Source organism: Rhincodon typus, chromosome 19 (genome assembly GCF_021869965.1).
Source record: "Rhincodon typus isolate 14 chromosome 19, sRhiTyp1.1, whole genome shotgun sequence".
In the NCBI taxonomy this organism is placed as follows: domain Eukaryota; kingdom Metazoa; phylum Chordata; class Chondrichthyes; order Orectolobiformes; family Rhincodontidae; genus Rhincodon; species Rhincodon typus.
This window is the reverse complement of record NC_063350.1, coordinates 23,787,058-23,812,251: the sequence shown is the minus strand read 5'-3', so window position 1 is coordinate 23,812,251 and position 25,194 is coordinate 23,787,058. Positions and strand designations below refer to the sequence as shown.

Below are 25,194 nucleotides of genomic sequence, written 5' to 3'. Positions count from 1 at the left end.
CCCTCCTCCCACCTCAAGCCTCACCCCCATCTCCTACCTACTAACCTCATCCCGCCCCCTTGACCTGTCCGTCCTCCCTGGACTGACCTATCTCCTCCCTACCTACACTCACCTTTACTGGCTCCATCCCCGCCTCTTTGACCTGTCTGTCTCCTCTCCACCTATCTTCTTCTCTATCCATCTTCTATCCGCCTCCCCCTCTCTCCCTATTTATTTCAGAACCCCCTTCCCCTCCCCCATTTCTGAAGAAGGGTCTAGGCCCGAAATGTCAGCCTTCCTGCTCCTCTGATGCTGCTTGGCCTGCTGTGTTCATCCAGCTCTACACCTTGTTATCTCTGGGCTCAGGTGGTAATATTTATACAGTTGAATAACTTGCTAAGACACACTATCAAGGCTTGCACGTGAAAATGACTAGGCTGGAAATAATGGAGGGTAGCCAACTCCCATTAAACTATATTACAGCAACAGAAACATGTTTACAGTGGAAGGAAGAGAAAACTTGAAGCTCAAAAAAAAAATCAACCTTCATAATCTCCTCATCCCATTTGTATAATAAAACTTGAATGGTCACTATCATCTATGTTTTCAAAATTACTCTGCACTTCAGCTTGATTTCTTTTGATTCATATTTAATGCATGTAATCATTCAGTGACTAATAATTAATAATGTAAATACTACGGTAATGTGTGTTTTGTTTTAAAGACTATGCAATATATAAATAATTATCACAGACAGGAAAATGCAGATGTGTGATCTCTAAAATCAAGTAATTTCTGGAAATCCTTTATTGCTGAGGCAGGTCAGCAGAAAATGGAATTGAAGAACAATAGAAAAAGATGACTTAACTGGACAAACATGCAATGTTAAACTTCACATAGTTTAGCCGACACTTCAATAAAGACCAAGGAAATATTACAATGTTGGAAATACTATTTTTTGAATGCCAAGCAACACATACATTCAGCCGCCTTTTACTGCTCGTACAGTCGTAAAAATTCCTTGGCGTTATTTATGCAAGTGCAAGACCATCACCTGGTGTCTTGGCAACAGCACACTCTCAACTAAATATCAAGAAGAGTTTGTCTGGTCATGCTGTTTAATTTTTTCAAGCTCCAGTACAATTTTTAATATTACAAATAAACATTTATTTTGTTCTAGAGATAGTAGGAACTGCAGATGATGGAGAATCCGAGATCACAAGATGTAGAGCTGGATGAACACAGCAGGCCAAGCAGCATCAAAGGAAGGCTGACGTTTCGGGCCTCGCCCCTTCTTCAGAAAGAAAGAAGGGTCTAGGCCCGAAACGTCAGCCTTCCTTTGATGCTGCTTGGCCTGCTGTGTTCATCCAGCTCTACATCTTGTTATCTCATTTATTTTGTTATACCTAGTTATTTAGGCCTATTTGGCCGTTCACAATTATATAACTGAGAATACAGGGCAAAACTGCTGTTCTTTAATCAATCACTAGGAGATCCAGGTTGCAGCCTGAAGTGAACCTCTAACCTCCCCGAGCCTAACATCAATTGTTTTTCTCACCAATTGTACAGTTGATGCTGTAAAATTTGTTTGTCATAATCACTCCATGAGAAACTTCCCAGGCTTTGCCCTTTACATTGTGCTTTTAACTGTACTCGATTAAGTTCTACTGAGTTAAGTGTTGTCTACATGATGATTAAGCCTATGTTCTGTCAGGAATAAAGCTTTATGTTTACTCAGCCATTTAAATCAGTCAAATACTACTCAGTTAATCGTTAATCTGCCAGCCAGGATCCAGGCATGCTAAACATCACAGTTAGAACTCATCATGAAATGCAAAGCCCAATTTTTTTACTGTGTCACATTGGCTTTTTGGTGACTCTCATGCTTCAGAGGTACAAGGTAGTCTCTCATATTATAGACTGACATTTGAGTGCAATATTGAGTGAGGGCTATACTGTCAGAACTTTCAGTTCAGGTGGACATCATAAGATTGCATTGCACTATCTGAAAAGCACTAAATAGTTATCCCAATTGGTCCACATATTTCACTCAAATAAAAATCAACTGGTCATTCATCTTACAGGAGGTCATTGCTGTACTCAAATTGGCTGCCACATATGTTCACCAAAGAGGTTTTGGAGCTGTTTAGAGCAATTAGGAATGGTCAATAAAGGTAACCTTGTCAGCATCATCCACACGGAGAAAATGGTAGATATTATTTAATACAGTACCATGGCACTATGCATATGAACTTAATTTTAAATGGCCAAGTGTCATCAATGACACCTGTCACTTTTTTTTGCTTCAACATTCATTAACGTTGGTTCCTTTGCATTTAGTATAAAATTAAAGACACAATAAAAGAGAAGCAATGTATAACATATAAATGATAGGTCTTCACAACATTTTTAGAAAGGGGAGTTATGATGACATTCATCCTTTATATTTCATAAACAAGTGGTACAGATTTCGATGATACTGTTGGAAATTGATGCAATATATTTTCCTTACATTATAACAGCATCTACAATACTTCTCTAGCTGTTTGGGAAACCTTGAATTCACAACTAACTGTATGTAAATATAACTTTTTCTTTTTTCTTCCATGGAAATATGAAGATCAGGCATGCATATAACAAAACGAAAATACTTAACATGGGAGATTTTAATGTTCAGCCAGACCGAGAGATGCAGAACAGGTCATGTTGCAAAGGCAATGAATTTCTGGCATCCCAATCACATGCATTGCAAAAATGATTGCCAAAGGATGGGGTTAATTAAGGAACAAAAAAAATCTCCTTATGGAAGAATACAGCATAGCTGAAGCAGTAAATGTGTACTTTAAATCTGTCTCCGGTAAGAAAAGAGTTGCCACCAATGTCACAGTAAAGAAAGGAGTTAGTAGAGAAATTGGATAGGATAAAAATAGATTGGCAGCATTCAAAGTTGAGATGGAATCTGCTGGGGGTGCAAGCATGGAGGCCCTGGCCACAGTCTTCTAAACCCCCTTAAGGAACAGTGCCAGAGGACTAGAAAAGTGGAAATGTTACAACTAGGCCTTCATTTTTGCTCTCAGTTCAAGAACACAGACAGAACACTTCACAGAGAAGTTGGATAAGCTGGAACGTTTTTCACCGGAGCGTAGAAGGTTGAGATTGGCCTGAGAGGTTTACAAAATCATGAGGGGTATAGATAAGGTGAATGGCAGGTGTCTTTTCCCTAGGGTGGGGGATTTAAAGTCTAGGGGCCATATCTTTAAGATGAGAGGAGAAGGATTTAAAAAAGATACCAGGTGCAATTTTTTTTTAAACAGTGTGGTTTGAATTTCCAGGGGAAGTGGTGGATGCGGGTTCAGTTACAAAATTTAACAGACATTTAGATAAGTAGACAAATAAGAAAGATTTGGAAGGATATGGGACAAATTTAGTTTGGGATTATGGTCAGCATGGACTGGTTGAATAAGGGTCTGTTTCCATGCTGTATGACTCTATGACCTGAAGGTGGGTTTTCAATCAAATGTGGTGGAATTCCCTGGAAGACTGACTGGGCTACACCAGAAAGGGTGCAGAGGTGGACCAGATAGAAAGTCTCCCTCAGTACTCTGGCACAGTTTCAAAGATATTTTTAAAAAGTCATAAAGCAGAAAACTTCCACTCCCTATTCCCCTTTCCACACCATCTCATGCCTTCCATGCCAACCTATGCTCTCCACTAATGCCTCTTCATGTCAATATATAACTCTCTCTCATCCTGGATGGCTCCACATGCCCTCGATGCCAAACTAATCCTCATGCAGTGCATACTGCTCATATTCTCCATGCCAGCCTCTGCCCCTCCACTCATGCAGATAACCGAGCATAACCTCAAGGCCCACATTTGCCTCTCTATCAACCTCTATAATCATACTCGAAATTCCAATCTGTGCCCCACTTTCCCCATAACCCCTCATAGCTGCCATGCCAACCAAAGCCCATCTGCTCATTGACCATAACCTCTTAGACCCCCCCATTCCAACCAAATTCCTTCTACCCACCCCATCACCCCGCATATCCTCCATGCTAATTTATATCCCTCTGCTCACCCGAAAGGCTCTTTACAGCAGCTTGGTCAAATTAATGCCAATTTATTATAATCCATGCCCCGAACCAACATATACTATTTATATCTACGAGACCAACTCACCCAATGTCCACCATGGGCAGATCTCAGGACTCTTGCTGAAATGAAATGTTACAAAGTGCCTGTTGAAGACACTTTTTCTTTAAAAGGTTCTCAGTCATAGAAAGCCATCTACCACATTTAGATTTCTATAACTTCCCAACACTTACAACAAACAAAGTGGGAATTTATAGCCCCATTTCAAAGAATGAATAACTACATAGAGCTGTCAATCATAGAGTAATGGCACATACACAATTATATAATGGAAGGATGTGAAATCAGGAATGCAGCATTAATCCAGCAACGGGAGCCCAACTGAGTGAAATAGAAACCATGATTTCTTTTTAGACAGGCCAGACTGTTTTTCTTCAAACATTTAAAGGGCACGACTATTAAATACCTCAGCAGTTTGTTAGCTCCTCTTGAAAATTGCTTTCGACAGTTCCTCTTGACACTTTTATAAAAGCCAAAGACTGGAAATCTGAAATAAAAACGGGAAGTGTTGGAGAATCTCAGCAGGTGTTGCTCTTCAAGACCAAGATGACTCTGAAAAACAGTCATATTGGACCTGAAATGGTAACCATGTTTCTCTTTCCACAGGTCTACTGAGTTACTCCAGCACTTTCTGTTCTTATTACCTCTTGACACTTTGACAGGCACTTTTTACGGTTTCAATGAACTTGTTAGGTAGTGTGTTTATACACTTTTTTATGCACAATCATACATAAAATTAGCAATTCCACAAAGCATCTTACCTCTTCCCAAAGAGCTCCTTACCTCTCTCAAAGATGTTCTGGGACTATCGTATAGCCAAAAACCTCTCCTACAGGATACCCTGGCTATTCAAACAAATCGATAAAGTTCAGATTTGTTCTTACTAGTCCAAACTAGGCATGTTACACTTCAGCCACTTATGACACCAAAATTAAAACATAAGGAAGCAGCTGTTGATTTCTTTGGGCAGCTGCCTCCAGGAATACGTGAAATGTGACCCCCACGCTCATTTCCAGTTCATGTAAAAATGGTGGGTGCTATATTCAGGACCAGGACTTCCAATTTCTTGGCTTATCCACCATTTTTGTAGTGATGGAGAGGAAGTGGAAAAATCCAGCGACTACAGGCCAATCAGCCTAATGTCAGCGATGGAAAACTTTGAACAGCTATGATTAGATACAAAATTAATTGTTATTTGGAAATAAAATGACTTAATAAATGACAGCCAAGCCAGGATCAATTGATTGGTTAAAGGAAAGTCAAGTAACTGGATTGAGCTTGTTGCTGAAATAACTGAAAGACAAGTGCAGTTGATGTATGCATGAACTTTCACTAGCATTTGATAAAGAATCACATATAGGCTTGAAGTCCATTAGATTAAAAGGGTTGTGATACTGTGGTTATGAAACTGCATGAGGGACAGAAAACACTGAGAAATGTTAGACTTTGTTTCTCAGCATATACTAGTTTCCCTTAGGCTTTGCTATTGGGACCACTGCTGCTTTTGATAGATCCAATGTTATTGATCTGGACTTAGGCTTCAGGGAATATTTTCAAAGAATGACACTCTGAAATTGAATAAACAATAAAAATAATAGTTACAGACTCAAGGATATAGACAGATTGGTGCAATGGGAAGACACATGGCAGATGAAGTTAAATGTGGGGAATATATTCCTGTAGAAAGAATAAGGTGAGAAAATGTAAACAAAATTTTAAAGGCACGCAGGAAGATCTAAGTGGCTAAATCCACAAAACTTTAAATTGAGGAGGCTGACAAAAGGCACATGGGACTCTTGGATTTATAAATAGAGGCATGGGTGGAATTTTTAAGTCTTAGTTTCTGGCAAAATAGCAGAACCTGTAGTTGGTTAAGAACCTATATAATATTGGGGCAGACTTCTCCAAATGAACTACAGTATTAGTATCCCATTTTTGGTTTTCCTGACCATCAGAGCAGATGAACAGGATGATATACCAAACCTGCTGAAGGATTTCTAATTAAAGATATCCCAACATGGGTCAAAAAGGCTCTACAGAAATTGGATTCCTAAGGTTGGTGCTACCACAGAATGAAAAGGCGCCCTGAAAAGACTCCTACTACAGGTATTTCTTCAGGATATGAATTCTGAGGAATGATCTTTTCCAGGGATGGGGAAAAAAAAAAGAGGACAGCTTCTTAAATCAAGCAAATGTGCATGGAAGAGGCTGAGGAAGTCAGAAGCAGAATTGTGGTACCTCCAGTCTCGAAATGGTGCATCAAAAGGATCCAGAGCTTCAAGACTGCAAAAACACTTTCAGGTACTAAGCCTCACACTCTGACCTTCTCAGCATTCTTCTGCACAGAGCTCCTCGGATAGATTTTCTGTGTTTCTACAGCTGGAACAGGGCAGTGAGTTGGATGAACAGCCATGATCACATTGAAGAGTGGAGGAGGCTCGAACAGCCAAATACCAGGGCAAACCCTTGTTCATATTCTTCTATGTTTCTTTCTATAAATGCAACATTCATTCCTCTCCAGGCACCTCTTCACACCCCTTCCTGGACAGCAAATATTCATGTACACCCTCATTCTATTGTCATCTCACATCCATGCTTCATAGTTATCCTCTTTCTCTCCTCTCCATACAAGCCAGTTTGAACAGCCACTTCTTCTTCTTCCCTCTCCCAGAGGAGACATCACACAAGCTCAAGGAGGAGCAGATTTGTTGGGAAGGTTGGGATGTTGGAGTTTGTAGATAGCCCTCAAGTGACAGGCATTTTGGGCTGTACGACTCTATTACTAGTAATGTGTATCCATCTGGTCCAATGGGAAAAAGATCTTTTGCCAGAAAGCTGTAATATTAGAAATGATCTGGCATTGACACTTAAGACTCCTAAAGCACTAGTACACACACTGAAAGAGCTGATCCTCTGACTGTTGACTTTGTGTTAGAGGGTGCACTTCTATGGAGGCAGAAGTCTGGGTCCATCCTCTCTACCCTGCGGAGTAGCATATGACCGAAGAGAAGGCATGCTGGTGTTGATGTTGCTCCTGCTGTTGCAGGCACTGTTAGTGTTATTCCTCTTCTTGTTGGAGATTGGTATAGAGGTTATGGGGATATGGGGGAGGGTGTCACGTCAGGTTAGCTCCTTGACACAGTCTAGCAGTGACAAACTTTTTTTAACCAGTTTTGTGTTGGGAAGAGGATAAAGCTGCCTACATCATGGGAGCAGGCAGACAATTGGGAAGATCAATGTCCTAACTCAAGGTTATTTTAAAGCCTTATTAAATTTTACTACCAGGAAACCATCTTCCTGCCAACTGATGCAACAACCAGTTTAATGCAAGAGACTACCCTGTGATGGCAGTGTTGGGGAACCATATAGAATCAGAAGTTCCAAGTCAGGACCTTGATCACAACAGGTCACAATTGTAGCTGATCCTGATTCAGCTGAGTCAGTTTTTCCTCCATTCTGATGGGCCATCTGGCCTCAATTTTGTTAATTTCTGCACTGTTGCACAAGTCCGTGATGGTGCCCAGCTTCCCTCACCACTGCCTACCTTTCCAGGTCGGGTTGCTAATGCTTCACAGCTGTTAACCCCCGAATAGGGCCCAGATTATTGAAAGTCTGCCTGCCTATCTTAACTGGAGTACAAGCTCAGAGCCAAACAGGAGGTTGCCCCCAGAAGCACTCCAGAAGCTGGTCTTGCTACAAGCATGTGTCATCTCATTTTGTACCAAAGTCAGGGGCCCAAAGCCTATGTGAAAATGCAGCCTTTGGTAACTACAGATGTGCCAGTTTAACTTCAATTGAGAAGATATTACTGGAATCTATCATCAGAAACAGTATGACTGAGCATTTTGACAAATATCAAAGACAGTGATGATTTGTGAAGGACAGAGCATGTCTGACTAATCTAGTTGAAAGTTTTCACAAGAAAACAAGCATAGGAACGTGGTTGACACTTAACTTCCCACTGAGATAGAACAGCAATCAGATGAATCTGAGTTTGCTCAGCTGAGTAAAGGTGAGGAAGACTAAAACTATGGGTTAACCCAATACAACCGCATCAAGAACAAAACCTGCCCGGCTACTACTGCAAAGTCCTCCTCACTAACAGCAAGGAACTTGTATCAAAATTGAGAGAAGTCTTATACAAGTCAACCAAACAGCAGACTGACATCATCATTCACACCAAATCAGCCAATGTCCAGATTCCTCTGGGGATGTCCTGGCTCACCATCAGGAGAGTTCCCCCAGAGGTGGCAGGACAATGTTATACCCTTGGAAGATAATGACCCTGAGAAGCCTCTATATTACTTCCACACTCTGTCAAGCCTCATGGCTTCAGGTCAAACATGGAGAAATAAACCTCGTGCTGATGGCACCTAATGCCCTTCTTCAGCTGATGTAACAGTACACCTGAATGACTTGGAAAAGCATCAACAGTGACAGTAACAAACACACAGAATATGCCAAGATAGCGGGGACTGCCGATGCTGGAGAATCTGAGATAACAAGGTGTAGAGCTGGATGAACACAGCAGGCCAAGCAGCATCAGAGGAGCACGAAAGCTTTCGTCTCGGGTCTGGACCCTTCTTCAGAAGAAGGGACCAGACCCGAAACGTCAGCCTTCCTGCTCCTCTGATGCTGCTTGGCCTGCTGTGTTCATCCAGCTCTACACCTTGTTAACACAGAATATGCCCTTAGGTTGTGGAATTCAATGTCTATCACAAAGATTGGCTAAGTAACACATCTACTGACTGAGCTTCCAGAATGTTGAAGGAAATACTTGCCAGGTGGTGACAGAGCAAATAAGACAGAAAAACCTACTTATTTAACCTCAACAATCCATGTGTCACAGAAGCATCCGTCCATAAAAGTACAGGTAGAAAGTTCCATTTTCACATTGAGGACCCTCTCCGTGGTGTTGAGTAGCAACATTTAGCACTGTGCTGAATAGCAAAGATCAGAACCAGATCTAGCAGCACAAAACTGGGCAGCTATGAGGCTCTATGAGACATAACCAACAATAAGATTTGTATTCAACCATGATCTGTAACCTCATAGCCAGTATATCATTCACAGTACCATTCCTATCATGCAGGGGATCAGCTCTGGTCCAATGAGGAGCGTAGGACAGCATGTCAATTGCAGTGTCAGGTATACAAAAAAAAGTACCAATTGCTGAAGTTATAACAAGGGACTATATGAATGCTAACCTGTAGAAGGAGCTTTGCATTGACAGAACTAAGTGATCTCACAGCCAATGGATCAGATCAATACTCTGCAGTCCTGCCACTCCAATGAGCAGTAGTGAACAATAAAACAATGAGAGTGAGATCTATAGACAGATTTGTTTGCAATGATGAGGTAGCCCATTCTGTCAATGTAATTAACAAAGGTGAAAAATTTGTAACCATTTTCAGCCAGAAGTGTCAACTGGATGATCCGTTTCAATGTCCTCCTGGGATCAAACCATTACAGATGCCAGTCCCTAGACACCGTGCTTCACTACAAGAAATATCAAAAAATGATTGAAGACACTGGATACAAGATAGCTCAGAGCTCTGACAACACCTAGGTGTAGTACTGAAGACTAAAATTACCTTCCACTACTGACTCAAAATGACAGCAGCATGTACCATCTACAAGTTGCACTGTAGCAACTCACCAAGCCTCTCTCAATAACACCTACTAACAAGATCTACCACCTAGAAGAATAAAGCAGCAGATGGCTGCAAACACCATATCCAAGCCACACACTATTGCTGCTCCTTCATTTTTGGTGAGTGAACAACCTGGGACTCCCTAACAGCAGTCTGGGTGCAATAATAGCAGCAGTTAAGAAAGCAGCTTACAACCGCCTATTGAAGAACTAAATAGGGGCAGGCAGCAAATGCTGATCTTGACAGCAACACTGACATTCAAAAGTTAGAGTAGCACTTATGAATGTCATCTATGTAGACTTTCAGAAGGTATTTGATTTGATCCTGCCCAAGAGATTATCAAACGAACACAAAGGCTAGCTAGGTAACACAAAGGTAATGCTAGTGACATGAGTCAATAATTGATTGGGAGGTAAAATATTTCAGGATAAAGGATTACTTCTCTGGCAGTAAGTGATTTGTGGTTTTAAAACATAAAACAATAAAACATTGGAGCAGAAGGAGGCCATTAAGCCCATCGAGTCTACTCCTCAACCTCTCCTCGCGAGCCAGTCTCTCCATATGTGGTATTAGCTTAATGAACCATTTTTGGGCTGTCTCCAATGCCAGTTTATATATCCTTAGATAAAAAGCCCAAAACTGTTCACAGTATTCCAGCTGTAGACTGACTAGCACCTTGTATAGTTTTATAGCTTATAATTGCATCGTTTTAGCAAGGCCTCCCTTTTATACTCTTTGAAATAAAGACTAGCATTCCATTTGCCTTTCCTATTACCTGCTAAACTAGGATGCTGGCTTTTTGTGACTCATAGACGAGTACTTCCAAATCCCTCCATTCTGTAGTTTTCTGCAATCTTTCTCCAATTAAATCAAATTCAGTTCCTCTACTCTTCTTGCCAAAGTGCACAACCTTGCACGTCCCCAAATTATATTTCATCTGCCAAATTTTTATCCAAAAGCTTGATCTGTCTATATACCTCTGCAGATTCTTTGTATCATCCCGGTGTTTTCCTTAAGGATCTGTACTGGGGTACAGCATTTCATTCTATATGTTATATATAAAATGAAACAATAGAGAGTTATGTATCCCAATTTACAGATAACAATGAGTTAGAAAGATGTCAACGGAAGTAAGAAGTTAAAGCCTGACTAAACGAGTGAATAAAACTATGACAAGATAGGACAAAAACAAAAGTTTGTTTTTGTTCCTGATTTACAGCATCCGCAGTTCTTTTGATTTTTCTGACAAGATAGGGTCCAGTATAGAGAAATGTTAGGTCATCTACTTTGGTTCTGGCACAGATAAAATTGGAACATTTGTTCAATTTTAAAGGATTAGGAGCTGCGGAAGAGCAAAGAAATCCATGTTTCAAATCACTTAAAGCTAAGGCATATATACAAAAAAGTTGATGAAATAACAACCTTTATACACAGAATAATAATTCAAAAAAGTGATGAAACAAAATGCTTTAGTGTTAGCAGAGCTGGGTCAGATTCCACCTGGAGGGCTGTGTTCAGTTTTCAACAAGAAAATTGGGGAAGATGTACTGCCTCTGGCAAGCATTAAGGACGGATTCAGGAGAAAGATACCTAAGCTTAAAGGGCTAAATTATGAAATAAGGTTTCACAAAATTTTCTTGCACTTCCTTGATTTTAGAAGGATCAATGATGATCTAATAAATCTATTTATAATTAAGGAATTTGATAAACCATGTCCTATAACCAAAGGATTTGGACTATGGGGCACAGAGTCATAGAGCATGGAAACAGACCCTTCGGTCCAACCAGTTCATGCCAAACATAATCCCAAACTTATCTGGTCCCACCTGCCTGCTCCTGGCCCATATCCCTCCAAACCTTTCCTATTCATGTACTTATCGAAGTATTTTCTAAATGTTGGAACTGTGTCCACAATCACCACTTCCTCAGGAAGTTCATTCCACACGCGAACTATATTTTAAAAGTTATTATGAAACCAGTCAGAAGCATCTTTCCACATGAACAGCAGTAGAAATCTAGAATTCTGTTCCAAAAACAGAGTACTTCATTAATTGAAATTTTCAGGACTGAAACTGATAGATTTTGGTAGCTATGGGTATTGAGTGGTAGGAAAGGAAAAACAAAGATAAATGCTGTTCAGGCATTCATCATAACATGATCAAACTGAATATGGGTGCAGACTCCAGGAGCTGATTGGTCTACTTCTGCTTCCATGTTTTAATTTTACTTCACACAATTGAAAAAGAATTCACAATTTATAGTTAGTGGACTTCCTTCAGATTTTACTCAACTAAATATCTGATCAGTAAATTGTTCCTTATTTCTAAAAGAAAACCTTTAATTTATTTTCTTAAATCCATGTAGGCAAAAAACAACTAACCACTGCTGACTTACTTTCAGATTTTCCCGGACACTCAAGTGAAATATTTCATGTTGTGCCACTGCTTCAGGTTTCATATTTCACATTTTTAAATTATTATTTTTTATTCTCTAATGATATCTATTTTAATACATTGTCCATTTGTCTGGAATAATACTGCAAATATATGGCAAGTCTATTGTATCTGGAAACAAAAATAATTAAATGTGCCATATGTCTGATGAACAATCTGGATCTAAACTGTGAGAATTTTTTTTCTCATGGCAGGTGCTGACAGATTTGCTGATTATTTCTAGTCCTTTTCATTTTCATTCCATGGGAGATATTTAGGGAGTTTATAATACATAATATAAAATAAATGTTATATGATTATACAGAACTAACCCTGATGCCCAGGAACATTTTTGTCTCAGTATTGCCTTTAACAGTGCCTGAGCTTTCAGCACAGGTGATAGAAATGCCAACACTCCTGTCCTTGGCTTGGAGAACTGAGCAGCTATCTGGTTAATTGGAAGTCTTTCGATAATGTAGAAGTCCTCTGAACAATGTTACACCAGCACCTGTTTCAGCATGAACAGCAAATCCACCAAGAGAATAAAAGAAGCAAAATATATTTCATAATCATGTAAATAACTAAAACAAGAAAGGTTTTGGAGAGAAAGGAGTAAATGAATTAATCAATAAAGTATTTTCTTAAGCAAATACTTTAAAACTATTGTAGAGACAGAGCAAACAATAATCAGGCAATTGACTCAAAATGTTTGGTTTAAAGACGAAAGAGCGTTCTCACATTTTGAACAAGTTTTGCATGGCTGTAGGTAAATAGAATTACAAAGGCCTCTTTTTTCAAATCCAATGAACATGTAATAATCTTAAAAGTCATGCCAATTAGGTGATTAATTTTTCAGTAAATTAGTCTAATACAATGATGGATGAACTGCTATCACATTTAGCATGCACTGAGACTACGAAAAAAATCTGAACCCACACGCTTGGCCTTCAAGTACCTGTGAGTAATGCTACAGGACCCAAGTATAGAATGTACTGGCCATAAATGTAATTGGTAATGGACAGAAAGTCCTGGTCACTTATATTAGTTTTTGAATGTCATTGCCTAAAGACAATAAGAATATTTCTATTTTTATAGAATATACTATCCTGTTATTGTGATATATGTTCTGAAAAAATTGAATATGATTTCTACTTTAATTACATAACTTCAATTATACCTGCAGTGTGACAAAATATAGAAATGAAAAATAACAACATTAAATTTTTCAAAATAGCTCACTCCTATCAAAATGCATAAGAAGTGTGTTGCTGAATGTTTTTATAGATATTTCACATCTAAACTCCTAGTAGTTAAACAGGCTATTCATTAAACAGGAAGTGACTAGCATTCCTTGTCTCTCGTTGCAGTTCCTCTTCACTGCAGGCATTTCACCGAGTAACAACCATGTTAAAATCTCACTAACACAAAATAAAATGGTCCAATGTGCAAATTTGATATCCCAGTGTTGGTAATATTGATAAATTCTGATTTTTATTTATTTTATAGAGATATGAAAACATATAACTTGAAAAACCTTCATGGTTATAATTTCTATTTGTTATGGAATGCACATGTTTTTACTGAGAATACAGTGGGCTGGATTTTACAAGGAGTGGAAATCACACACAGATTGCCACTTCCCTCTTTTTTTGTATACAAGATGATAGAGTTCCAATTTCTGACAGGAGATTCCAATTAGGGCTCCTTCCAAAACATAGATAGTACAGGGTGCCAAGGTGACAAGAAAGCCAGGTAAGGGATGAGGTGTTTCAGGTAGGTCAGATATTTCAGATCTGCTGGGAAAGGGTGCTAGTGGAGGATCTGAACCTGGCTACCCAGAGCATTACCAGGTCTCTGGATTAATCCTGCAACTGAAATTCCAGCTGAGTTTTAAGCAAGTTGCTTACCAGCACAAAAATGATACAATTTCTACACCCGATTCAGAATCACTGTAACCTCCCCGTCAGAGCAAGGTTATCTAATGTAAAGATGGAGGTTACTAATGTATTACCATAGTCTAGCACCTCCAGCTCCCATATGTAGTCATTGTAATTAGCTCAGCAAGGTGGACCTCATAGAATGAGTTCCATGATTGTTCGAGATTAACAGCCCCAATCAGGGAGCCCTGGCTTACAGATAAAAAGGAGGAATGTCAGACATACCAACACTCAGAGTTGGGGTCTGAGGGAGCTTGACCAGTGTCAAGGACTTTCCACGCCTAAATAAAGGGTGACCTGGTGATGGGATACTGGCTTCTGTGGAGTTATTTCAGTGGCGCCGAGAATAACGCACCTTCCTGAAGAAACTCGTTAAAAACAGTCATCTTTGAGATTGGGTATGCAATTCTGGTATCATGCTGTTATTTGGGAAGCTTGAGTTATTTGACCCTGCCATCCAAGACTGGGCCCAGTATGTGAAAAGAATGCATTATTTTTTCAGGGCAAAAGACAACAGGGCAAATGAAAAGCAAGGAGTAATCTTCCGACAGCTTGTGGACCTGCAGTATTTTCGGTTATCAGGAGCCTAACTTTCCCTGAGGCATTAGATACTAAAGAACTTTCAAGACTTGATGGATTTAATTAAGGAATATTATGACCCCAAGTCTCCTCTAATTCGGAGATGCTATCGTTTTAACTCAGCAATTTGAAAGGGGAATCCATATTGGGATTTTTGACTAGGTTAAGGTGACTGGCAGAGGTAGGCGATTTTAGTTTAATCCTTAATGAGATACTGAGAGTCTGGTTCATATGTGGGATTAATGATATAACCATGCAAAAGTGCCTACTAGGTGAAGACCAACTGGGCTTCAAACAGGCGCTACAACTAGCTTTCTCTTTGGAAAATGTGGAAGGTGGAGTATTTGAGTGGAGAGTACTCTGATAAAAGTGGACACGCTTGCCAGTCTGATTGAGTTTGGGGAACACCACTTGAGTGAAGACAATTAAACAGCCACAGTCGGTGGGGGGGTTGCAGTGAGCTCCACAAAACAAGAGAGATAGTTTATTGCAGGGGCGGTGTATGGTTCAGGGACCAGGGAAATGGACCTACATGAGTAAGAAGCTTGGTCATCACAAGATCAGGACCAGTGACATATAAAGTATGGGCAGGAGCAACAGCCCTGATCGAGCACATGGACCATACAAATGCCGCAAATTCACAAACTGCGGGAGCAAAATGTGCCCTGCTCCTCAGAACAGTTGGAGAGGCTCTGGGTTCTCCCTCTCCACCAAGAGAGCTCTGAATATAAGATGGGCACAGTCAAAAATCACACGACACCAGGTTATAGTCCAACAGGTTTATTTGAAAACGCAAGCTTTCAGCGTTCAGCCAGTCCAACACCAACATCTCCACATCATAAGATGGACATGGCACATCTTACTGCATCGATGCCTTTGCCGCTGAAAGAAGAGAATGAATTTCTGGCAATACGCTCCAGGCTCAAGAGGCGAGTTTCTGTGCGTTACATGCCACCCATATCTGCAGAGTCGGAGGAACCCAATCTGATGCGAAAACACCTCAGGAGATGCTGCAAGAAAATGCCTGGCCCATGTCCTTGGACTCAGAGGGGGAGGAATGTAGAGATTGTAACCAGGTCAGTTGGGTAGACTTCATACAATACGAGTTCCCTGATTCGGGCTGTTAATCTGGTCCAATCGGGAAGCCCTGACTGACAGATAAAAAGAGGAGTGCCAGACCTTCTGACCATCAGAGCTGGCGCTAAGCGAGATGGACCGTTGTCAAGGACTTTCCACATACAAAATAAAGGGTGACTTGGTGATGGGATACCAGCCTCTGTGGGGTTATTTCTCCATGATTGATGTAGACTTGATAATAAACCATTAAAAATTCAAAGTACTAAAGTATCCTTAATGGTCTTGGTCACATAAAAGATTATCAAGTACATCATGAAATGTTCACTTGATTGCTGTCTTTATCATGTGTGCAATCCTGGAGCCAATCTCTCTCAAGGAGATCAGACTTAACACTCGCACAAGAAGACAGTCCCCAGTCAATCATCAGATAACTACAATGTGTGGGTTTGTGAACTTTCTAAAGAGATCTATAGCCACAGTAAAGTTTAACATGTTACTTGCTGAGCCAGTATAACAATATTTTCATTTGAAAATATCTATAGATACCTCAAAAAAATCTTTACTTACAAGAACCTTGATTCTTTTAGAAATGTATCTATAAAACTACAGAAAATATGTTTCAAATTCAACTAATCATGTAATGTGTTTTAAGAAATGTCTACAAAATGGTAAGATGATCAAAAAAAACTGATCTATTTTTCTTTCACATGGTCAGTCAATTCTAATTTATTTTTCAACAAAAAAGTCTTATATGTTGAGCAAAGTAGCAGAGGTAAAGGATAAAATAAATGCAACAAAATTTATTTTATGTTAGCCTTGATTCATTGACAGTATTGCTATCTTTCAGTCAAATAGTCATAGGTATAAAAGATTTGAGTACCAGCATTCCAGACTGACATTGCAATGTAGTACAGGGGAGTGCGGAGGTATTGCTTTATGGATAAAATATTAAATTGATACCTCGTCTTCTCTCTTAAGATCCTATGGAACCATTGAGAAAACAGCAGAGAATTTTCCCAGTGTCCTGGATAGCATTTGTACAACAGTCAAAATTATAAGAACAGACTATCTAATCAATTAACATAATACTATATTTGGTTCCTTGCAGTTTACAAATTGGCCATTGTATTTCCCTAACATTACAACAGTGACTACATTTCAAAACACCTAACTGCTTGAGAAATACTTTGAAAAGCCCTGGAAGACACTATATAACTGCAAGTTTCTTTTTCTTATTTTCATACACAAAGCAACATCCATTTTAAATAACCACAAAAAATGTTTTGCAATAATCCGATTTTCTTGTTTGCTTTTATTATTTAATTTTAAACTTACCATATTCCTGGTTATGCAGATTCTGTGGGCTGTGCATTCTTTCTTCTTGACTGGGACTTAAATCAGAGTTCACACACTGGTCAGCTGAAATCCATGTGGCGTCACTCATATCAAAATCATCGCTGCTCACTGAACTTTCATCCTGCAAGAGAAAATTCATTCATGACAACCAATATCTAGCAATTAAATTGAGCTACAATTCACTACATGTTGTCAGCATACAATGGCATTGCCAGGCATACACAGTGTATGAAAATGCATATGGGGTGAAAAGGCAACTGTGAGCGCATGGATTCACACCCTACCCCATAAAATCCTGCCAGTGCAACTAATCTAGTTTCTTGAACATCACAGCATTGGGAGCTGACATAAGCTATTCATCAAGAGTGAGCACTGCCATTGAAGTAGGGGCTGGGTGGCAAGTGAGGGACAAAGTGCCTCAAAAGGTGGGAGGAGATTGAAATCAGTGCTTCCGTAATCTAGTTGTAGTTAAAAACCTGTTTCTATAAGCTGCGGAGAAAAGTAGGTGAATCTTATGATAGGACAGACAACATCGCTCACGCCCTCACAGAAAAGCAGGCCCTGAACAACTGACTTTAGAAATAGCTGCCACATAGCATTTAGAACCCCCACCCATCAGCGAATGGAAATATCCCCTAAAGCGCTGCCAGTCAATCCTATTGGCTAGTAGCTGAGTAGTCCCAGCAAGGGACCAAACCAAAAGTTGTCTCAAAGAAGAAAATCCACAGATGTCTGATTGGCAGATTAGTCAGGTATTTTTTGGTAAGGAAGCAATCAGCAACCCAAGAGAGGGTAAAAGAGGTGTTCTAGGACTAAGTAGGAATGCACTATTGGAGGGAAGTGGAATATCATCTTGATTACAATAATCTTCTGAAACAGTGGCTCCTTCGTTCACCTTTCTTAGCCACACATTTTATTGCAGCAGAGGCAGAAACAGGCCCCTACCTGGCCATTAAAATACTCAATAGGCTTAAGGATGTGCAGGTTAGCAAACGCCCTACCCACCCACCTGATTACAGATGTTAGCTCATGGGTGTAGGCTGGCCAGGAAGGTAGTAGGCTAACTATTCATTCTATTTTCTGCACATCTGTATGTTTATTAATTACAGCTCTGCTTGTAAATACTCAACATACTGATTTCAATGTTCAAAAAATATACACTTCCTTGCAAGTATTTTACATTTCCTGCGGCATTTCAACAAGATATGTCCAAACTATGTCAAAGCAACTTGCTGGTTTAAATAGCTTGGCTAAATCTTTCACAACCCCTCCTTACCTCTCAAAATTGCATTCACGTTGAAAAATATAATAATACAAGATTAAAAGTTTAAAAGAGAATCTTCCCATGTAATATCGCTTAATCTAATTTCTTGGAGAAATATGTTCTCAAGGGTAACATTAACATACATATAGTACCAAGCTTGACATTTTCATGTCTCTTAAATGTCTTATGACCCCAGATATTTCACAGGACAGTTCAAGAAACAAATATATACATTTCGAAAGTGCAATGTTTAAATTGCTACAGTTTCAATCATTCAACAAATCCTAAAGGTACCTTACAGCTTACAACATGGAGGATTCAACTGGTTTACCTATTGCCACCATTACTGCTTTTACTATGTAAATAATGACAGACATTAGTGTTCTGAGAACAAACCTCTCTGGAGACAGGTTAGAAGGTCTTCAAGAATCTTCATATAAATTATGCATCATTTGAGTTCTAGTGGTATTTATGCTCAGGTTGCTATGGTAATACAATGACAGTCTGTAAATGGACATCACAAGCCCCATTTCCAGAGCAATAAAATTCACAATAGTTATGCAAAATCAAATCTTACAGTTTTTCAATACTAACGTGAGAATGCAATAATTAAGGTGACTGGCTCATAACCATACTTATAGATTTGCATTCCAAGGCCAACTCACTATTATCTGTAAACTGCAATTGTAATTTTTCCAGCTTTTGAACCAGGTGTGAGAAAGCTCACCTAGCAAAGACAAGAATAATCACTTCAAAAAGAGGAAAGAAAAATTAAGCATTGCATGTCTTACAAGCAGAACACTTCACAAAACTTTGCACTTCTTATGTTTCTTCATTTCCACTAAGTTGAAGGCTTAACAGTCCCAAAAGGAAGAAAAATATAAGAAAATATAAAATTCCTATGCCACCGTTTGGGATTTCAGTTGATTGTTTTAAAATAGTAGAGATCTGCTAAATGTCATCCACTGAACATTAAAACTAAGGTCCACTTCCAACCTGTTTTTACAGTTCAGAACTACTCCTTCGTCCTCCGCTGCCCCACTTACTGCCGCCATGCATTAGGATTAATGCCAAGATCCTGGAAAATGTGGGCCATTTTCTGTAGTTTGGGAGCTTCATCTCGGTAAAGGCAGACATTGATGATACAATTATTTAGGATTGAGATGATAATCATTCAAAAACTGCTTAATTAAACAGGATGTGTTGTTCATGTGCTGGATATCTCAAAACAACTGTTCACCTCAGAGCTCTGTCACAGCAGGAAACTTACAGGAGGACAGCAGAAATGTCCTCAAAACATCCCTGAAGGGATCAAGCATCCTCACCAACTTACAGGAGACTTGAGTTGCAAACAACCAAGGCAGAAAAGATTCATTTGGGGAAGCACTGAAAACATTGAGAACCTTCTTCGAGAACACACAGAGATGAAGTCGGGGTGGAAGATAGCATACACACCTCTATACTCCTCATCAGCTTGCATGTGACAATCCTCAGATCGTACCTTGGACTCAGCAGCCATCTCCAGACCCATCAAACCAAAGTGGAAGCAATTCATATGCATTCCCAAGGGGCAGCCTAGGAAGACTTAATTTTACAAGACTGGGCCTATCACAACGAATGTCCAAACCTCTGTCAATCCGGCAATGCCCTGCTGGGTTCATAAACCAGTACTTAAATTCAAAGAAAGTCATACGTTAAAAAAAATTTAATTAGCTAAAACTCAATTCCATTTTGTGGCAGTTAATAGAACATAAAATATTGAAGAAAGCATACTAAAGCAAAGAAAAATATTTGTACTATCCTTATTGAAGTCACTCATAAGGATATTCAGTTAAGTAATTCTTTGAATATTTTAGTATGTTGAATACATTGTCTTGAAAAAAAATCTCACACTATACCTCCAATTTCCTCAGCATCTCAACATACTACAGACTTCCTCTAATAAAATACACTAATTACTAATTGATATTTATTGCTAATTATAAGGGAGATGATGGCCTATTGGTATTATCACTAGACTATTAATCTACAGATCCAGGTAATGTCCTGGTGACCTAGGTTTGAAACCCACCATAGCAGATGGGGGCAATATAAAGTCAATAAAAAGTCTAGGATTAAGAATCCAATGATAACCCTGAAACCATTGCCAATTGTCGGGAAAAGTCAATCTGGTTCACTAATGTCCTTTAGGAAAGGAAATCTGCCATCAATACCCAATCTGGCCTACATGTGACTCCAGGCCCATTGCAATGAAGCTGATTTTCAACTGCTTGCTAGGCAATTAGGAATGGGCAACAAATACTGGCCTCACCAACGACATCCATGTTCCACGAATACATTTTTAAAAAGCCAAGAAAATGCTCTGCTAACATGCTTACATAATCTCAAATCATTACCTGTAAGCAGAAAACTGTGGTTTGCAGGTACGAGTGCACATACGTACACATCCCAATTCATTAGGATTCATTAACAACATTTTCATCCCAGTCACAGCTAGCAGATGCATTCTTTACATCAAGATTGCGACAGCAAACTCCATACACTGTACACTGCCATTTCTGAAGAAGGGTCTAGGCCCGAAACGTCAGCCTTCCTGCTCCTCTGATGCTGCTTGGCCTGCTGTGTTCATCCAGCTCTACACCTTGTTGTCTCCATACACTGTTTGTCAGGTTGCTAATGCTCCTAACATTTTCATTCAGAATCAGTCGAAAGCTCAGGATAAAGTTCCCAATTAACATAACAGGAATTCTTGAAATTATTAGGATTGTTTGAATTATTCTACAGCTAAGTGGTATTATGTGGCTTGTTAAGCTGTTAGTTTTAATGAATAATTCAAATGAAACTACAGCACCCATCTTTTTTGAGGATTATCCTTGAATTTTTCCTTCTTCTGGTCTCTCACATCATCAATGTCCTACATTAGAAAAACAAGTGACTGGCCTACTTCCAAACTTCCTCTATCTTAATTTTAAACTGACTCGTAGGAGATTCATGACAGCATGCCCTAACATTTACTCTTCATTTGATGTTTCCTTAAACACAAAGGTGTGTTCCAATCAGTTCTTGCTCAAGATAACAGGAAAATAATTAGACGTTTCATGCAGTGGGTGAATTAGAGCAGAAAACGGTCAGCTGGCCAGGCAATATGTATCAAGAGAGAACCTGAGTTAATTTTCAGGTTGATGATCTATCATCAATGATGGAATAAGTTAGAGGTTTAGATAACATATTTTAAGTAAGTAAAAGGGAGAAGGGTGGGAAAACACAAAAGGGATAGTTTGTGATAAACTGGAAGGCAGGAGAGACTAATCTAAATAAAAGTTGTGTTGCAGAGGCAAAGAGAGTTGTAATGAGTTAAAAAAAGAAACAAAAAGCATGCCTGGAGAAGTGTGAGTGGCAGATTCATGAAGACATGTTGTCTATCAGCAAACAAAAGAGAAAAAGAGGGAAGAAAACAAAACTAGTAAGGAGAAAAGAAGCAAAATGGGACAAAAATGAGTGTGAAGGAAGGGGACACATGATGCAGTTGCTGCAAATTTTGTGCTTGCAAAGGTGCTAAGACAAGGGGAAGAATAGGATGGGGGGGTGAATGGGGGTGATTGAGGAATTGAACAGGGCATCACAGTGATAATGGTCCTTTCAAAATGCTGAATGGGGAAGGGAAGATGGTTGCATCATGCTTGTGGTGACCAATACAGTGGACGATAATCTGTTCAATGCAGGAGATGATGGATTGAAGACAAGTAGAACCCTATCACCGTTCTGAGAGATAAGGGAACAAGTGACAACAAAACGTATGAAAAGGAATGGAGACAGTCAAGGGTCTTGTTTATCATACTGGGGGGTGAGGAGGGGGCATTCCTCATTGAGGAAAAAGGAAGACATATCAGAAGCACAAAAGATTGCATTCCATCATAGATGTGACAGAAACAAGCAAAACGACAGAATGGAATAGAGTTCTTCCTGTAAGTACAGTGTGAGGAAATGTAGTCAGGGTAACTATAGGAGTTAGTAGGATTATGGGTGAATTCAATTGATAGCTGGTCCCCAGAAATGGAAAAAGAAAAGTCATGGAATGGAAACAAAGTGCTGGAGGTCTGGAGATGATCCTGTGAAGGTGAGAAGAGGATGGAATTTGGAAACAAGGTTGATTAAATTTTCCTGTTCAGGGCAAATCCTGGAAAAAGCAGTGAGGTAGGGGTACTGGGACAACAAATGATCCACTATCCCATCAAAAGATACAAATAGCTCGGAGCCTTGCAGGTTCCTGTAACTTTTATGTGGAGGAAGTACGTGAAGTCAAGGGAGAAGTTGCTCAATGTGAGAACAAGTTGTATCAGGCAACTGGGGATGGTGTTGGATGAGGACTAGGTGAACCTCTATTCAATGAAGAAGTGGACAGACCTCAGACTATCCTGGTGGGGAATAAACATGCAGAGAAATTGGGCATGGGTTGTAAAAAGGAGATAGTTAGGGCCAGAAAACTGCAAACTATTAAAGTGCCAGAAAAGATCAGAAAGACAGATTATTTGTTCATTATCATTTTGCTGCTTTGTACAAACTTACTAAGCACAAAGTGACTCCCATGTTGCCTACATTACAACAGTGACAACACTTCAGTGTTTCCTTGGCTATAAAGCATTTGGCACATCGTCTTGTTGTGTAAACCACTATATGAATCCATGACTTCCTGTCTTTTTCATTGGTTACAAGCACTTTGAGATCTTCTGAGAACATATATGCTAGCTCTTTTTTTTCCCGAATAACTTGTTAACCTTCCTCAACAGCATCCAATATTTGACATACCAACTCTCACATTAAACGATAACGGTCTACACAAACAGTAGTTCTGTTAATTTGTCATACTGCAACATCAAGACTGGCTATGGTCCAATCTTTGAGCAACAGTTGTTGCCATAGATGGCTGTATATTAATGTTTATGTACAAGATGATGCATACATAAAAGACAAGCATGGATTTTGTATATCAGCCCATATAGTAACCTGATTTAAATATTTCCTCTCCAGTTAAATGTAAATTATGAACAGTAAAAACGAGTTGCATTCCATCACAATAAAAATGAATGCTGACTGATTAAAGATAAATAGGTGATAACAAGATTGCACTGGTGCAGTGTATATGCTGTTCGAATGATTTATTTCTTACTCTCAGTGCAAGTTAATAACATTTACTTAATGCAAAACAAATCTGAATATAGTAAGTTCAGTTTAAGGCCCAGTCCAATCATTTTATTTTATCCATTCATTTCTATGGCACTGTCATAAAGTTCTGTGAAAAGTTCACATTTCCACTTTTACCCTAATTTTCAACTACTCTGTGATCAAAGGTGTGCTTTTTGTTTCTACAGCCATATCACTTAATCACCTATAGTAGTCCGAGTTATCATAAAAAAGTCACAGTTTTAGTAGTTCATTCAGAGAGGCAAAATAGACAATGATCTTTCTGGTACTTAACTTACTGGTGCACATCCTTCTGTGTTACTTCCTCTCATATTCTATGATTTTAAAACATAAGCTTTGTTTCACTGAACAACTAAATCTTCATGTTGCTCAATCTATCTCCTGTTTATTTTGACCTACTGATGTCTTGTAGAATTCACCTTGGCCTTTTACAATGGTTTCCTAATAAATTAGCCTGGTCCTTCCCTGGTGAGACATCTAGCAAAATTCAGTATACATGGAAAAAAAGGTATCACAGCAAATTCATAAAACAATAAAGATATACTTACAAGTGTTACCAAGGTCTGGACCAATCAGTAGTCATATAACTCTAACAAGAAACAGTTTAATTCAGAAGCCTTTTTCAAAAAAAGATACTGTTCATGTAACTGCACCACCACATTAGAATAACTGAAACTTAGAATCTTATGTTTAAAGAGATTAAGTGCTTAGTGGCATGGGAAAAGTCAACAATCTCTCCAGCAACATCAGCAAAACGAAGGAGCTGGTCATGGACTTCCGGAAGCGGAGTAAATGGCACACCCCATCTGCATCAATGGAGCTGAGGTGGACATGGTCAAGAGCATCAAGTTCGTGGGAGTGACGATCACCAACAATCTGTCCTGGTCCACCCACGTGGACGCGACAGTGAAGAAAGCACAATGTCTTTACTTCTTCAGGAGGCTAAAGAAATCTGGCATGTCCACCAGGACTCTCAATTTTTATGCACGCACCATAGAAAGCATCCTGTCTCAATCACAGCGTGGTATGGTAACTGCTCTTCCCAAGACTACAAGCAACTACAAAGAGTCATGAACACAGCCCAGTCCATCATGCAAACCAGCCTTCTATCCACTGACTCCATTTATACTTCCTGCTGCCTCAGGAAAGCAATCAACATAATCAAAGACCCCTCCCACACCGGTTATACTCTCTTCCACCCACTTCCATCAGGCAGAAGATATAAAAGTTTGAATATACATACAAATAGATTCAAGGACAGCTTTGGCCCTGCAGTTATGAGACTTTCAAACAGACCTCTCAAATGTTAATTCTGATCTCTCTCTCTCTCTGCACTTCCTCTGCGGCTACAAAACTGTATTCTGCACTCTGTCCTGCTACCCTGATGCACATTGTACAGTACGATCCGCCTGTATTGCAAGCAAAACAACACGTTGCACTGTATCTTGGTACATGTGACAACAATAAATCAATGGATGTGAAATGTATAGAAAATCCTGACAGAGAAAATAGTACAACAATATGAATTCAAGTTTCCTTTCAGCATCAAAGTCTTGCAA

General features: G+C 39.4%; 1 protein-coding gene across 1 annotated transcript in view; it reads right to left on the bottom strand.

Annotated features, from left to right (window-relative positions):
- LOC109913749 (nucleolar protein 4-like) overlaps positions 1-25,194 on the bottom strand; it is a 123,259-nt gene that overhangs the window by 52,571 nt on the left and 45,494 nt on the right. The window contains exon 6 of the mRNA XM_048608561.1: positions 17,149-17,290. Coding sequence (XP_048464518.1) covers positions 17,149-17,290 — 142 coding nt within the window. The remainder of the gene's footprint in view (positions 1-17,148; positions 17,291-25,194) is intronic.